We start from the raw sequence: 16,686 nt of genomic DNA, 5'->3' as shown, positions 1-16,686 counted from the left end.
AGTGAGTAGTTTCCTATTAACACTGGACATAAAAGCACAAAATACAATAATAAAAAAAGGAAAGAAGTTTTATTCTAGCAGCAAAAAAATGTGGTATAATAAATAAAAATAACCTCATAAAATACTGTGATTTCTTGAAATTTTAATGTTTTTTTAGCCTTAATTTTATGTCACTTCAATGACGGATATTTAGATGTGTAAAAATAATAAAATACCCTGTAGTATATACGACAGATGATCCATCCATCCACCTGTCCTTCTATCTATCTATCTATCTATCTATCTATCTATCCATCCATCCATCTATCTATCTATCTATCTATCTATCCATCTATCTATCTATCTATCTATCTATCTATCTATCTATCTATCCATCCATCCATCTATCTATCTATCTATCTATCTATCTATCTTCAGCATCCTCTCAGTTCAGTTTGATTAACAGATGAAGCAGGATCTAAAAACTGTTTGTTTCACTCTTCAGGTTTATTTCTTCAGTAAAAAATGCTGCAAAACGAGAACACACACATGAACGTACAGTTCACAGCGTTTCAGAGGTTGTTCTGAAGATGTTGGACCACAAGTCGAGAAGATTTTAGGCATTTGCATAGTTGTACTAAAAAAGCTCACGTTCGTCTCATTCAGAACACAAAACATTACACAAACGTTTGACTGAACCTTGGAGGAGTCGGCGTGAAGCAGCAGCTGCAGAAGGAGAACCGTCATCGTGTGCAGATTGACTTCATTGTTCCACCAACAATGATGAGAAATCATCTCCTGCACACGGTGGAGGAGGCAGAAAGCTGAGCTTTAACCTTCTGGGTGAGACTCTGTGTTGCTCCAGTCTCCACTGAGCTGCTTCCGTTTACAGTAGAATCAGAATTCACAACCTGAGACAGTATTTGGCAGCACGCTGTGATTATCAGCAGAATCATCTGGAGTTAAAATCACTAAACTGTCACTTCTAATAGACGCAACAAATACGTAGGAGGTCAGTACGAATTATTTGGTAAGTTTACGCACCTGGTCGGTATTCATTAGCATTAAATTCTACATTCTAATAATAATAAATGTGCAGGTGTTTTTCAGTAATAATGTCGTGAGCAGGAAGATGTGACAGTACAGCAGCAGAAAAGGACAAAACAACAAATAAGCTGCAGAAATGAGATGACACTAAGTGACCCCTACCATCATGGTGGTATTTGTTGACACGGAAACATCTTTATAAATACATGACATCGCTAAAAAAGTCTAAATAAAAGTAGAATATTGATGCTAAATATACAGTCTGTAGATTGTTTAATATGTTCTTTACTAAACACGCTGATCAACAAAACTTTACAGTGTGTTTTACAGCCTCGTAGTTGTGTTTGAGGATTTATATTTCATGTTTATTTGTACTTTATTTAGTTGTGCTATGTGGTGATTCTTCTCAGACGTGGGATGTGTAACATCGCCATAACATCAGTCTGTTTAACCTCGTGAGACGACTTTTACTGCAAAGTCCGCTTCGTCAGATTAACGGAACAGATTGAGGGTTAAACTAATCAGTCTGACGGCAGAAAGACGAACCAAACACCAAACACGGCACATCTTCCTCTTCAGGACGTCCCAAATCGAATTAGAGGAAATTGGAAGCTACCAGCTCCGACCTATGACGGATATTTTTCTTATTTTTAACTGTTGTTTTGCAGAAATGTGTTGACGAGCTGCACAGCCGACTGTAAGACGTGCAGCAGAAATGTGAAATCACTGTCCTACCTTCTTCCTCTTTTTTGGCTTGAGGTCAGTAAACCTCATAAGCGTCTCTGTCACGGTGCTCCTTTATGAGCTCAACTCTCAGAACGCTCTCTGTTTACCGAAGTGGTTCATTACTGGCGGCACAACCGGGTCCTACGGCTCATCGGTACAAGATTGGAGGTTGTGTTATCGAGGAAAACTGCATCATTTTAACACATTAGATTCAGGAGTAGATGTTCATTGTCTTTCTTCTTTAGCAGCGTTTAGACCAAAAGGCACTTTAAGACTGAACCCTCCACCGAGGTCCGCCGTCACACCAGCATCATATAATAATAAAACATGTTCGAGGTGTCACGGCACCTTCACTTGAAAGTTCAGACTTTAAACTCTCTCCCAGTTTGAGTTTCACGTCGATAGAACACGTAAAACCGGAGATATGATGCTATGAACGTGTGAAAAAAAACTTGCGTATGAAACACGCGTCGCATTTCTGTCAACATCTTTAGAATTTTTTGTGGTTTTACAAAACGAAAGTGAAAGAAAGTCCCTGAAGTGCAGCTCCTGATGTGCATCATTCTGGACACAAACTGTTTTCAGGAGTGGAATCGATAAAAACAGAAAGAAAGACACACCTGCTTCGTATATTACCGTAATGTCTGGACTATGAGCTGCTACTTTTTCTCACGTATTCGTGTACGTATTGAATTAAAAGTTAAAAACATCTTTCTGTGTAAATATCTCATGTTACAACGTGGACACCTGCAGCTTAGAGACAAGTGCATCCTGTAGATGCACAAAACTGGTTTTCTTTTTAAAGTTAGCGGGTGTGGCTGATATTCAGGTGCCCTCATAGTCCAGAAATTACGGTATTTGTTTGATTTTATATCAAATCTATCTTTTCATGTTCATATTTGGAACCTATGGTCACATTTTCATCTTTCAAAATGCTTCGTTCAGCACGTTTGTGGTTTTTATTGTAATAAATATATTTTTTCAAATCAGATTTTTATATTTTTTGTGTGTTTTTGAGCCCAAAATGTTCATATAGTTGGTTAAAGTGAAGCAATAATAGTCAGATCATAAACCAGGTGATGTGGTGAGAACAAGACACCAACATGGGCGTAATAAACATGTCTCTATGTGATGTATAAAGACTGAAGCAACAGGCCCAGAGCTCTCAGGGCTGATCTCACATTCTGCTGCATCGCCGTCGGCTTACGTCACTCGCTGTGTCTTCACAGTTTCACTTCCTCCGTCTGATCTGTTCCAGTCGTCCCAAGATTTCAAACGGGAAACCTTGTCTTGCCGCCGTCCTGCGCGGACTTGCATCATCCGGACGGGTCGTCTCGGCGCCTTCACAGCTCCACCGTTCTCAGGTGGCCGCGAGAGGAAACTGCAGCCAGGACGCTAGCAGGCAAACACTGGGACTGCTGCAGCGTGCTGCCGCAACAGGACCAGTGAGGCTTCCCCGGGTGTCCCTTATGGCCGTGACCGCAGCCTTTAAAGCCTCCTGCAGGAACACACACACCATCAGAGGCCGGATCAGGTCTTTTGTTTTAGTCTTTTAGGGAACAAAAGAGACAGAAAGTGAAGGACTGTGCTGTTCAACCCGACAGGATTTAGACTGAACTCGTGCACGTTTTACTTTAAACCAGGTGATCATCTTAATAAAATGCACAAAGCTGCTCAGAAACAAAGCTTACTTCATGTCCAGTTTGTGCAAAAGCTGCACAGACGCCTACATGTTTCCTCATTAGCAGGTTTGATCAGAGCATCAGGAGACGTTATGTCTGTCAATTCTTGTACTGCTGAATAATAAACTAACATGATTTCACCTACGAATTTTTCACTGAATGTTGCTGTAAATGCAGAGAACAGCGGTTTTCAATCGTGACTGTCACAGTTTCAGGTGAGAAAATCCTCCTGTAGCTGTTTGATTTGTTTCAAAAATAGTCCAAAAAATGCTTCTAATACTCTGTTTGTAAAGCCGTCTCGACATAGAAGGAGTCCCACCTGCATCTGAAGCATCAAGCTGTTAAACAAAACACATTTTTAGGCTTTAATTCTAATTTTTTAAATGCGTAGTGAGCCAACCTGTTGAGCTCGTTGCCTTCTGAGCAGAGATTTTGTAAGTTTAAGTGTATTTTATCTGACGTTTTCAGAAAGAAAGAGCTTATTTTCATGGGAAAAAACTTCTAAATTGGTCATTTTCACACACAGAGATGAGTTTCTAGGGGTTTAATCAATGACTTTTGAGGGACTTTAAGCATTTCTGAGGATCGTATTCATCAAATAACCTTAACAGTGACTTCACATGTAGAGTAGAGAACAAATAGACGCCAGTGCTGTCTAATGAAACAGTCACTCCAGGTTGTCCGTCCCACTGATCTCCCTCCTCGTCCTCCTCTAAATCGACGAGTACTTTCATCTCTACTCAGCGCCGCCCCGACAGACCTGGCATGGTTCCTGTGCAGCCACATCGAGCCTCTTTAGCTCCTCCGCTGGAGCAGAACGAGCAGCAGTGGAACGTCCCGCTGTGGCTCCTCAGCTTCCTCTTCACGTTCAGAGCAAACGGAGAACCCTGCAGGAGGAGACAGAACCGAGTCAGAACCGAGTCGGTCCGTTTGTCTGTCGAGGTTAACGGACGCCGACGCTGCTTCGACCAGAAGCAAAAAAAAAACTAAAGCTGAATTTCTTCTCTCGGGAAAATGGAGACTCTACGTACTTTAGATATTTAACTGCTGACACTTCTAATTCATTCCTGTACTCGTCTGTTATCTGTTTAATTAAACATCCTGCAGTTCAGAACTTCTAGATTTTTTCCTACATGATTGAAGGTCGCAGCTGAATCACTCCTGACTTCCCAGCTGCGTCTGGGAGCGCAGAATTTTTTGTTTTTTACAGAATTTGGATTTTTGGCAATAAAAAAAAAAAAAGCCACACGTAGAATGACGTGGTTTTGATGAAATGTCTTGATATTGACGCGTGGACTTGGTTACTTTTCCTAGACGAGTAGTTAAGGAACCAACTTAAACATACAACCAGTTATTCTTTATGTCCTCACAGTGTCCTGCTCTGGTTCATGCTGTGGTTAATGCTGTGATTAATGTTGGGATTAATGCTGTGGTTTTGGGGATATTTTTAGGACAACATACTGTGAAGAAGGAGAGAGAACTCTGAAATGTCTTCCGTGCAGTGTGACAACATTTATAACGCCGTAAATTATATAAAAAAAAGAAAAATACAAAAGTTGAATTTCTTCTCTTGGTTGCTTATTTCACAAAAATTGTACTAAACTGACATTCACACGTGTTACTAACACTGGGAAACATGGAGACTCCACATACTTTAGATATTCAACTTAGATTTTTAATTCATTCCTGTACTCGTCTCCGATCTGTTTGTATTAAACATCCTGCAGTTCAGTCGAGAACTTCCAGATTTTTTCCTCCATGACTGAAGGTCACAGCTGAATCACTCTTGACTTTCCAGTTGCGTCAGAGAGCGCAGAATTTTTTGTTTTTTTACAGAATTTGGATTATTGGCAATTAAAAATGAAATATTGGTTATATAGTTGGTTATTTTTTCCAGATGAGGAGTGAGGGAACCGTTAAGCGTTCAGAAGTGCAGAATTTTTTTATTTTTACAGAATCTGGATGGAGCTAAAAAAACTTAAAAAACAAATGACACCTGCAGGATAAAGTGAGTTTGATGAAATGTCTTGATACTGAAGCGTGTTCTCAGTGTCTTGTTGTGACAGATGGTGTGATTTTGGGGGTATTTTCAGAACAACACACCTTTCAAACCCACCAGAGGGTTAAAAAAACAGCAGAGTGGCTAAATCTTGATAACTCAGGATGTCTGACGGTGTTTCACTCGTTAAACATTCCAGGAGATAAACTGAACATCTCTAACGCTGTCGACATTCGGGTGCAGGATTGTGTAATTTGTCAGGATGATGTGAGCGTCCCCGAGGCGACGCTCTGTCCGGCTGTCAGCTCGTTGTGTTAACACGCAGCTGAACAAAGACAATAAAGAGCCTCGTTGAAACGCAGATTACAGCTCAGGTTTGTACCTTCACGTGTTGGGCTTTGACACAAACCCACACCGAGTAAACTCCCGGCTCCTCAGGTGTGAACGAAACGCTGTAGGATCCGTCGCTGTTGTCCGCCACCGTCGTCTCCACCGTGCTGCAGGAAACAGGTCAGCTTGTTAGTAAAATGTGACTGATGATCACCAATACGGAGTCTCTAATGTGAGCATCTTTCTAGAAAAGCCAGTTGTCTACTGCAGATTAAAGTTATTAAAATCAATCCAGTGTATCTGCGTGACAACCAAACAGCTCTGCAATGCATTAAGAAAAGAAATATGTGCATCCAAGCTGTTCCTAAATGTCATTCCACTCAATAACCGAGTAAACTAACTAAAACAAACAGACAAGCCGTGTTGTTTGGAAGGTGGAAGCAGTCAGTTTAATGTCACATCCTGTTGGTGTGGACATCCAGCAGCAGCCTGGTGCAGCTTCATAACGCCTCAGATTACAGGCTGCAGATGAGAAACTCCCACGTGTGTCGACATCGGACGGCTGCAAGAGTTAATTAACCAGAAAGGCTCCTACATGCAAGCTGCTGCTGCTGCTGAGACTTCCTGCTACAGACGGCAGAATAAAACTCGTTTTAATCAAACAGACGAGGTAACGGCTTCAACAGACTCTAACCGGAATCCAGTGTCCTTGTTTTTTTCCCCCTTAAGCAGCTGTTTGTTCATTTTCTTAACAGTTTTTAGTTTCAGTTCACTTTATACACCATGTTTCCACACTTCGCCCTAATTAAAGACTGCATGCAAAAGATGGACGTCGCGTCCGAGTCAGAAACCTGAATTCCTTTTAACGACCAGCAGGGGGCGACATCTCTGGTTGCAAGATCGTACAGAAGTCTATGAGAAAATGTCCCGACTTCTTACTTGATCTTTTAGCTCCGTGAACATTTTCCTGATGAGTTTATGGCGTCAATGGCCCGTTCTTAAACCTTGCAAATACATCATGATGTTCTTTTAGTAAATGTGGACCCGTTTAGAGGAAAATAGTGGACAAAGCAGGGTCTGTTTCAGGGTGGCGTGCTCGTTATGTCGGCTTTTAAAAGACTAAGATCTCAAGGCTTCAAGACGTAAGGCGATTTCATTATTACATGCAAGTCTTAGGAATTCAGGGAATCCTTGTACTTGTTGGGTTTTCATGGATATTTTTAGAATCGTTGTTCACAAACCAGTGGGTGCATCATAGCGGCTACATTCATCTTATACGTACAGCTGAAACCAAAAGTTTACATCCATCTCCTCAGTATCTGCTAGCGTTGCCTTTAAACTCTATGACTTGGGTCAAACGTTCTGGGTTTCCTTCCACAAGCTTCTCACAACAGTCTGATGAGTTCTGGTCCATTCCTCCTGACAGAACTGGTGGAACTGGGTCAGGTTTGTTGGTCTCCTTGCTCCACTGATGTTCTCCAGGATGGAGATCAGGGCTTTGTGATGGCCACTCCACAACACTGACTCTGTTGTCCTGAAGCCTCTCTATAGCTAATCTGGAGCTATGCTGAGGGTCATTGTCCATCTGAAGACCCATTAGTGTCCAAGCTTTAACTTCCTGCTGATGTCTGGAGATGTTTCTTCAATATCTCCACATCATGTTCTTTCCTCATGATGCCATCTATTGTGTGAAGTTCACCAGTCCCTCCACAGCATGATGCTGCCACCCCCGTGCTTCACAGATGGGATGGTGTTCTCAGGCTTCAAGCTTTCTCCTTTTTCCCAAATAGTTTGAAGGCATCTTAGTGGATGTAAACTTCTGACTTTGAAGAAAGTAATAAAACATTTTCTCTCTCTCTTTCTTTTTGCTTTTTGTGGCTTTTCGTGGTTATTCTTGCTGATCTTAAACCGGGACCGTTTTGTTTTCTTTTATTTTCGGCCGGTGGGAAAAAAAAAGGTTTGATGTCTTTTTATCCAGTGGATGTAAACTTCTGGTTTCAGCCTCTAACCCACCCCCCATATCTAGAAGATCCAGTCTCCAACCTGAAAAGTTGCTCCGTCCATATTTACTCATTGGGTCAATGATAAAACTTGACCCTAAAACGTCTCCACACTAATATAGAAACGCTTTGGCAGCTGGTTTTGTGGAACTTAGCTGAATCAGAAGCGGCCACACACACTCAGTCATGGACTCACCAGTTCTTCTTGTCCTTGTGGACGATGCTGACCTGGACGTTTTCTCCACCTCGAGCCATCTGCTCTCCGGCCGGGTCTCGGCACACCAGGGTGAAGGTTCCTCTCTGGCCTTGGACGCCCCTCTGAAGACCTGAGGCCACCGGGGTTAGAGGTTAGAGGTTAGAGGTTAGAGGCCACACGGCTGTCTAAAACTGCACCAACACTCATTTGTTGAACATCTTGAACAGCTGACTGAAGCAGGAGGTCGCCTCCTTCAACCTGCTGTTAAAGACTGAAAAACCTCCGACGCTACAACTACAGACGAGTCATTCTGCCTCAATTCACTGAATGCTCCACGTCTGACCATCTTCAGTTTGACTGATTCGTATTCAACGTGATGAATATTGATCGAGCTGACCACATGGTACATCTGGTCTCATGTGTAACATTAGTTTTTGAGTCAAAAACTCTTAAAGAAGGGGGTCCATGTCCATTTTTGCACCGTTTTCTTTGCTCCAATCAGCGGATCGATGTTTGAAGAGCCAAAACTGGAGAAAAAACCGAGATAAAGTCCTGAAACTTTGCAGGTTTATTGATGTGTACATGTGGTCTCCAATGATCCAACCCTCATTTGATCGAACAACACAAACCAGTGCTATGACGGTGCAAATTTGGTCAAAAAACATCCACGTTTATGTCTATTCTGATAGTCCACCAAAAATCAAATCTTTATTTTTCACCATAAGAGGCTTTTTTTTGTTTAGTCCCATGACAATAGGAGCTTTAAAAATGCCAATCAAAGGCTACTTAATGAGAAAAATGTGCATTTATGGCCAATATTAGGGCAATCGTTAAGCAGGTATGACTTCAGTAGTGTCCCAACTGGAAGACTTCTATGATATTATTACTGGGCTAAAAGAAAAATCACAGTTTTGTAACTCATAGTGTGTCAATTGTTTAATAAAAAGTGGTACCAAAAGCAACTTTGGTGCTGCAAAAGAAAACTCCTCCTTCAAAACCTCCTCCAAAGTTTTGTTAAAGAATAAAAAACTCTCTCAGATGCTCACATTAAATAAAAAATACGACTACAGATTCAAGTTCATGTGAGGACAGACGCACAAACATGGACGCAGTAAACACTGAACGGTTTCTTTCAGCACAAACAGTCGAGGCAGGACTCTGCTTCCTGAGAGCTTTGTGCTGCACTAAAGAGGCTCTTCATCATCCGGACGCACCACAAACGTGGACACGCTCTTGGACATTTGTCTTCACTTTTTACCCACAAAACTGAGTCGCTTTCCCTCCAAACGCATGACGGTGTGACTTCAGCTGAGTTTCCACAAAACCCTCTCGTCATTATTCAGAGTTTCATCAAGCGGCTGAAGACATTCATCAGGTTTTGTTGTCGCGTTAAAGCAAACGTCGTTGGTGATTAATGCCGCGTTCCCTGTCGGGGTCTGTTAGCCGTCGTACAACTAATCATCCAGCGTTGGTCTGCAGGGTTTAGACGCCGCCGTCGCTGATGAATCTACCTCAGAGGGGATGAACAGAAGAGTTAAGGAAGGAATTAAGCTGCTGTTAAGAACCAAGCAGCAAAAACTCGCAGCTCATGTGCTAAAACTGAGTTTCTGGTTCATTCGACTCGTCTCTCAAAACTCAAACAGACAGAAAAAGCTGTTTTTGCTCGAACTGGAAGTAACGAGTTCATTTAAGGGTTTTTTTTCTGAGTCTTGAGCTTTGAAACGCAGTTAAAAAAGAAAATTCTGAACGTGAACCACAATTAGCTTTTCTGTTTTATCGTTTCTGAAATGCCAAAAAGTTTCTTTCTAGACATTTATCAAGCAAAAGGTAAGATTTCAGCTTCTTACATGGAATGATTCCCTCAGTATAAACGGAAAACAGAAAGATTGGAGATGGGAAAAAAAGGAAAATTGAATAAAATAAAAGTAATTTTAAAGAATGTATGCTACAACCATGCTTGCATTCATCTGCATCAACAAGTTGGAAAATCATCACTATTTTCTGCAGATTTTTCCTTCTGTTTTTCTTGAAACTCAGGATTGTAGAACATGAATCAGCTCATCTGCAGCCGCCGTTGCTAACAGACGCATCACGTTTACGTCCCGCTAAGCTGCTGCAGCCGTTACAGTCGCGGCCCACAATGCACCTGTGCAGCGCCTCTCAGCCTCTACTCGCGCTCCGAGGAGATAACCGGCAGTAAGCCTCTGTGGTTTTCTACTTTCTTGCAGGACTCTGTGGCCGTTATCTGACCCTCTAACGAGAGTTTATCTGATTTCACACGTTGACGCTGCTCAAAGAAGAAAAGCCTGAAAGACACACATCAGGAGTCGGTGGGCTGTGAAACATGAACCCTTAATATTAGAGATTAAAGGGTCATTTTTGAACAATTTGCTGTTTATTTTACAGATTTCTCCTGTTTTAGTAATTTGCCAATAATAATTAAAAAACTGTAAAAAAAAAATCTTCATAAAAAATCTGTATTTTTTTCATAAACAGTCGTTTGTTCTTTTAAAACATTTGACTGTAAAATTAGACTTTTTTTTTTTTTTTTTTACAAAAAACTGTATTTAATTCAGCAAAAAACATTTTTTTTTTTTTTTTTTTTACAAAAAACTGTATTTAATTCAGCAAAAAACATATATATTTTTTAGATATTTGCCATAATTTGAAAGAAAAAAAAGTATATTACAGACTGAGAATTATTCTATTTTTACTTTTATATTACAGATTTTCACACTTTTGTTAAATTTTAGTAATTAATCTGTGAAAACCCTGAAAAAAGTATAAAATTAGTGAATTTAATTTGATTTAGAAAACCTTAAAAAAAAAGCCTAAAACTGTACAAATCTGTATTCTTACTTTTAAATGGACTAAAATAAATTCCATACAGATATTTGTTTGTTCCAGTATAACACTGTTTCTTTGCTGCCAGATGTTTGCAGACAAAGGAAACGTTTGCTGAGAGGTCGCTGAGGTCAACGTGCTGAACAAACCAAACACAAACCGACTAATTCACACTCTGACAAGCAGCCGAACAGAAAACACGACAAACATTAGCTCAGCGCGACATCGACTCCTGTTTGCTTTGGTTTCTGTGTTCGTCTCAGCGTAAACTCGGCTTTAATCTGAGCTCCAGACCAAGAAGAAAAGCTGCTGCAGAACTCTGAGCGGCCGCCGGTGTCCTCCTCACCACCGCGTCATGATCAGGAAGTAGTTTTACACAACACGGTCGATAAAGTGTCAAAAACAGACGGAAAAAATCATCAGTTTCCTCCAAAGACGCTGAACTCACGTCGCTATGAAACAGAGACGCAGCAAATGTGTGTTAATGATTAGAGCTGCAGCGACTCACCGATCAGTTCTCCACAACTAAAGTCATAATCGACTAAATTCAGCTTTTTAAACATGAACAGCTTCTGGTTTCTCTCCTCCTGTACGCCAGAATTATTTGGGCTTGGGACAAAGGCAAACTCCATTTAAAGACGTCATCTTGGGATTTAGGAAACGCTGACGGATGTTTTTCAACATTTTCCAAACAATGAATCGAGAAAATAATCAACAGATTAATTTACTTTAAGATTAAATGAGTTTACTTGTATGTTTTTGGGCACATATCTGCAGTTGTGCATCGTAATAAAAGTTAATTTTTCCTCTTTAATCTGCTGTAAAGTCCTTTTAAAAGTCCTCTGAGAGCCAAACGTCTCGTATGAATTCACCTACGTGGCCGATGAAGCTGATTCTGATCAACCGATAACAGAATCAATGATTAGCTGCAGCGCTGGCAGTGATCAGGTGAAGCTTAATCAATTAAAACTTCTACATATTGTTATTATTATTATTAATGCTGTAATAATGTACGACTGTTGTCTTCCTCCTCAGTAAAAGAGCCCAGCTGAACTTGTGAACCCGTCAGAGGTCACCATATTGTGGCTTGACGTTGTGGTCGCGTCAGAAAGAGGAACTGTGGCGTCTGAACGACTCCACGATTCCTCTTTCGCTCACTTTCTTTTCCTTTGGTGAGTAACTCTGGTCACCTCTCGTCTTCAGCTTCTCAAACAAGTCACTAAAGCGTCCTGCCTTCACCTGAAGCTTCCCTCGGCGGCGTGTTTGTGAGCAAACATGCCCTCAGGCCGCCGGCGTTCCTTCCATCCCGCAGGAATGTTTGCTTTGAAGCCGCCGAGGGAACAACAGTGTTTATCTGCTGCAGGAGGCGTCGAGCAGACAAACTGCTTCGTCTAATCTCCAGTTTTCTCACTTAAAAGACCAAAAACGAGGATTTATGACTCCAGCATCGACCCAGTTGGTTCCGACTGAACACGGTGAAGCAGTTTTAACATGTTAGAAATGTAAAGTGATTCCTGAACCAGTTCTGTTTGACACTGATTTAACATAAAATGACTTAAAAAAAAAAAATACTGTAGTTAAATCTGCAAAAACAACAGTTATTTTATAGATTTTTATTGTTATTTGAAAGAAAAATTATGTAGAATTTAAGATTATGAATTTTTTTGACTGTTGTTTCTCAGATTTCCTGTTTTGTTAAATTGCAGATAAAAACTAAAAAAAACTAAAAAACATCCACATTAAAAGAGCAGTTTGTTCTTTTAATGTACTGGACTGTAAAATTAGACTTTTATTTTTATTTACTGTATTTAAATCAGCAAAAAAAAATACTTTTCGTTAAATAATTCAAATTATTTCTAAGAAATTACATCAATATTAAATAAGTGATTTTTTAAATGTTATTTGACAGATTTTCTCAGTTTATTAACCGACAGATAATATCTGATATAATCACATGAGTTTATTTAATTTATTTTAATTCAGTTATTGAGGCCAAAACTGAATCATGTCCACATTTTGCAAAATAATAATTTGTTCTTTTACTTTGCTTTACTATAAAAACACGTTTTTTTGTTTAAATACTGTCGTTAAATCAGCAACGAAACAGTTATTTTTTTAGATATTTATCGTGGTTTGAAATAAAAATGAGGGACATTTTAAATTATGAGATGGTAAATATTTTCTTGACTGCACCTTTTTGTTAAATTCAGACTATAAAAAGTAAAATAACAGAAAAAAAAGTGTAAATTTACATGTTGATAAGACAGAAAACAGGCCAAACCTGTGAAGTTCCTCCTCAAGCAGCTGGATTCTGCCGTTAACTCAAACAGGAGAAACTTTCTGTGAACTTTTCTGTCATTGTTTTGTTCTGCGCTTCTGGTTTTGGACTTTTTCTGGTGTTTGTTGATTGCAAACACATAAAGTTCATGTTTTTAGTGAGTCTTTTATTTAGAACCTGAATTATTTCTGTTGTTTTACATCCTGTTTGTATGAACAGTGGTTCATAAACAGTTTGACTCTGACGCTTGGTTCACCTTCTCCTTCGACGGTGCACCTGCTGACGTCCACCGTCCTGGAGTTGATCACTCCGACCACCGGGTATCCCTCCACCTCCCCCGCCGGCTCGCTGGCCATGAAGCAGATGCCGTCGTCGTCGTCGGGGGCGACGGTTGCCGGGCGGGGGTCGTAGCCGCGCTCCGACAGGGTGGTCAGCCTCCTCAGCGTCACCCCCTTGGCGCTGAGGATCTCGGCGTCGGAGCCGCAGCTCAGCAGCCGCTCGGCGAACTCGACGCCGCCACGGACGTCGAGCAGCGCCTGACGCAGCTGCGCCCCCTGCAGGTGGAGCTGGTTCCTGCAGGATGGACGGGAATGACAAGACAGGTGTTGAGAAAATTGATGTGGGGGTCAACACAACATTTGATACAGAACTTCCTTCTCAAAAACACGCTGCTTTCCAAAGAATAGAATGCCTTTATTGTCACTATACACATGTACAATGAGATTAAGAGACGTGACTCGTCGGTTACTTCCTACCTTCGTTGGACTCGGAGCTCCTCGAGGCGACGCAGCAGCGCCACGCAGTGCTGCTCCACGGCGCTGGCGTAGCCTCGAGCGAACGCCCTCACCTCGCTGGCCGTCGCCTCCACTCGCGTCTGCAGAGCCTCCTGGGAAGATTCCACCTGCAGCAGGAGGACAATTGAAGGTAGATTTAAAAAAAACAAAACGTAAAGCTGGACGAATCAGTTGAGCCCCGACAGGCTACAAGGATGATGGAGGAGCTGGTTCGTGAGTTATTACATCATCTAGAAGCAGAATTCAAGACCTAAACTCATTAACATTGTCTGAAAGTCATGAAGCGCCACAGAAGTCTTTGTCATGGTGCTGCTTCACCAGATAAACACTGAGCTGCTCATTTCACATTTAAAAACAACCGGAGGAACAGCCATCTTTCACCTTCTGCAGCGACTCCTCCAGACGCTCCAGTCGAGGACGCAGCCGCCCGGCGACCAGCTCCCGGATGCGGTCTCCGTGGCGATCGATGACGTCCTGCGTGGGGCAGCAGCGGTGGTCGCGGTGCAGCGTGGCGGCGCACTCCAGGCAGACGGGGAGGTCGCAGGGCTGGCAGAAGAGCCGGAGCTCCTGGCCGGGGTGCAGCGAGCACAAGACGGGCCGGCAGAGGCGCCCTCGGGCCTTCAGGTCCTCCAGAGCCTGAACGGAGTGGGACGCTGTTCGCTTCTGACGCCTGCAAACGGGACGGACGGCATGTGAGATGCATAGAAATAACACAAAGGCTCCTTCATCTAAGATGTGGTTATAAATGTAGCAGGAAAGCTGATGTTATCTGCTGCTGGCTGTGAGGCGTGAAACACAGACTAGAAAATCATAAAAAAGGACCCACACATCGTGAATCTGTAAATAACAGGACTAATAATGATGATAAATGTGTTCGTATAGAACAGTTCATACAGCAGGTCCAACTCAAAGTGCTTCACATAAATAAAAGAGTAAATACTTGAACAACCGCTTAATGAATCTGGTATTACTTTAAAAATATCTTCTCTCACTTTGGCATTAAAGAGGCTTTTCTGGGGTGAATTCTTTTCAAGATGCCAAACTAAACTAAACTAACCAGGATCTGACCATAAACACGTTTCTCTCTTTGGCACTGAGCCTCAAACTTCATCTGAAAGCAGGTGAACACTTACATTTAATATATTTAATTAATCTGCTTTTATCTTGTAGAAATTTCTTCTCACTTTGACATGAAAGAGTCTTTTCCTGTAAAATCTTACCTTTAAAGTTAGATTAAAATGAGCACGATTCAGTTTTGAAAAGCAATAAAAGAGTGAACTGACAAAGAAGTGAATACTTTTTATAGGAGCTGCTTCAGCTGTATACTGAGGCAACATTTCCACATTAACTGTCAATTTAAACCAGAATAAAGTTGATTTATTCACATAGTTTTCAACATTTCAGCTATTTAAATACTGATCCATCTAAAAATAAACTTTTCTGACCATAACTCAGCAGTTTTTTCTCTATTTCAGATTATTTCTGATCACTGGCTGTATCATCTGGTGCCTACCTGTGCGCCTGGCAGCAGAACGCGCACAGGTTGACGCAGCAAACCTCGCAGCGGCTCTCGGCGCCTCCTTCGCCGCACAGGTCGCAGCCCAGCGGCCCGTCGCTCACCAGCGTCTCCAGGAACACCTCATCCAGCGCCAGGTGGTCGACGCTCAGCCCGGCCGGCCCCGACGGAGGCAGGTCCACCTCGGAGTCGCAGTCGGGGCAGAGCACGGTGACGGCGGCTCGGTCCTCCGCCTCCGGCGCGTCGCGGCGGCCGCGCGGCGGAGACGCGGAAAAGGGCTCCAGCTGGGCGATGCAGTCCGAGCAGAAGGTGTGCAGGCAGGGCAGGATCCGCGGGTCCCGGTACAGCCGTCGACACGCGGGACAGACCGCCCTGGGGTTCACAGAGTCGCCGTTCTGTTCCGGACTGAGCGGCGGTTTGTCTGCGCTCTGCTCCGACATGTTGGTGCCAAAAACAACCAGAGAACCTCCAGCGAGCTGTCAGAGCGGCAAGAAAGCTTTAGCAAAGTCCGTCTTGTGCATAACAAGGCGCTAAATGAGCAGTTTGTGCACCGTGACAACAACAAAGTCACAAACTCCCACCCTGGCAAACTTTTCTCAGGCTGCGTTCACGGATCCACGGACATCTGACACCTCAGCTCGGACCAGACCAATAGGAAGCTCCTCTCAGACTATCCGGGGTGGTCCGAGGACTTCCCGGGACTCTGCAGCACCAGGCTGCACTCTGACTGCCCCCATCTACTGGCAGCACAGGACAATGGAGCTGCATGGAGGTGGTTTCACTTTGCTTTTTTTTAAAAAGGCCTTTAACAGTAAAGATGCATCAATTTCCTTCTTAGTTTCTTTTTATTTGTGTTAACAGGCTGCATGTTTTTATAGCTTCACCATGAACATCACAAACAGCGAAAACATCTAATTCCTCAATAATATAATAAAATAAAATCTGCATTTAGGCAGTTAAACATGAATATAAAATGTATGAAAACAGTTTAAATGCAGACATATGCAGCTCGATAGTCATAAACAATAATGTAGAAATCAGTGTTTTGATGCTGAAATTTGAAGCTCAAAGTCAGAATGAGGAACACGGTCAGTTTGGCCTTTTTTTTTTAAAAAAACAGGAATTTACAATTAAAGGCTGATTTATGCAGAGAAACGTCAATTAATCAACAATCTAAAAGGTTAGATAAGTCACAGCAACAAGCTTCAGCACCTAAAATGAAGGAGACTGTTCATGCAACTGTTGGCTGATCTTCACCATCAAAGCTTCATGGGAGACAAAGAGAAAGACTCTGT

At 42.1% G+C, this 16,686-nt stretch overlaps 1 protein-coding gene across 1 annotated transcript; it reads right to left on the bottom strand.

The window, feature by feature from the left end:
• Positions 1–471: 471 nt before the first annotated feature.
• On the bottom strand, positions 472–15,831 carry trim45 (tripartite motif containing 45). Its single transcript, XM_008299751.1, has 8 exons — positions 15,389–15,831; positions 14,257–14,545; positions 13,837–13,982; positions 13,338–13,654; positions 7,960–8,089; positions 5,816–5,930; positions 4,195–4,321; positions 472–3,250 (listed from the first exon to the last, which is right to left on the bottom strand). The coding sequence occupies exons 1-8, from the start codon at positions 15,829–15,831 to the stop codon at positions 3,096–3,098; spliced, it is 1,722 nt and encodes a 573-aa protein (XP_008297973.1). The 3' UTR covers positions 472–3,095.
• Between the last annotated feature and the right edge of the window lie 855 nt (positions 15,832–16,686).

The sequence above is a fragment of the Stegastes partitus genome, unplaced genomic scaffold (genome assembly GCF_000690725.1).
Source record: "Stegastes partitus isolate 25-593 unplaced genomic scaffold, Stegastes_partitus-1.0.2 Scaffold1455, whole genome shotgun sequence".
Taxonomy (NCBI): Eukaryota; Metazoa; Chordata; class Actinopteri; family Pomacentridae; genus Stegastes; species Stegastes partitus.
The sequence above is the reverse complement of the archived record's forward strand: the minus strand, read 5'-3'. Positions and strand labels throughout refer to the sequence as shown.

Excerpts from the sequence above, each read along its gene's own strand:
- trim45 (XM_008299751.1), bottom strand. The coding sequence starts at position 15,831 with ATGTCGGAGCAGAGCGCAGACAAACCGCCGCTCAGTCCGGAACAGAAC. Across the intron at positions 13,983-14,256 it reads TGGAGGAGTCGCTGCAGAAG|GTGGAATCTTCCCAGGAGGC; the intron begins GTGAAAGATGGC and ends CTCCTGCTGCAG. Across the intron at positions 13,655-13,836 it reads GAGCTCCGAGTCCAACGAAG|GAACCAGCTCCACCTGCAGG; the intron begins GTAGGAAGTAAC and ends TCCATCCTGCAG.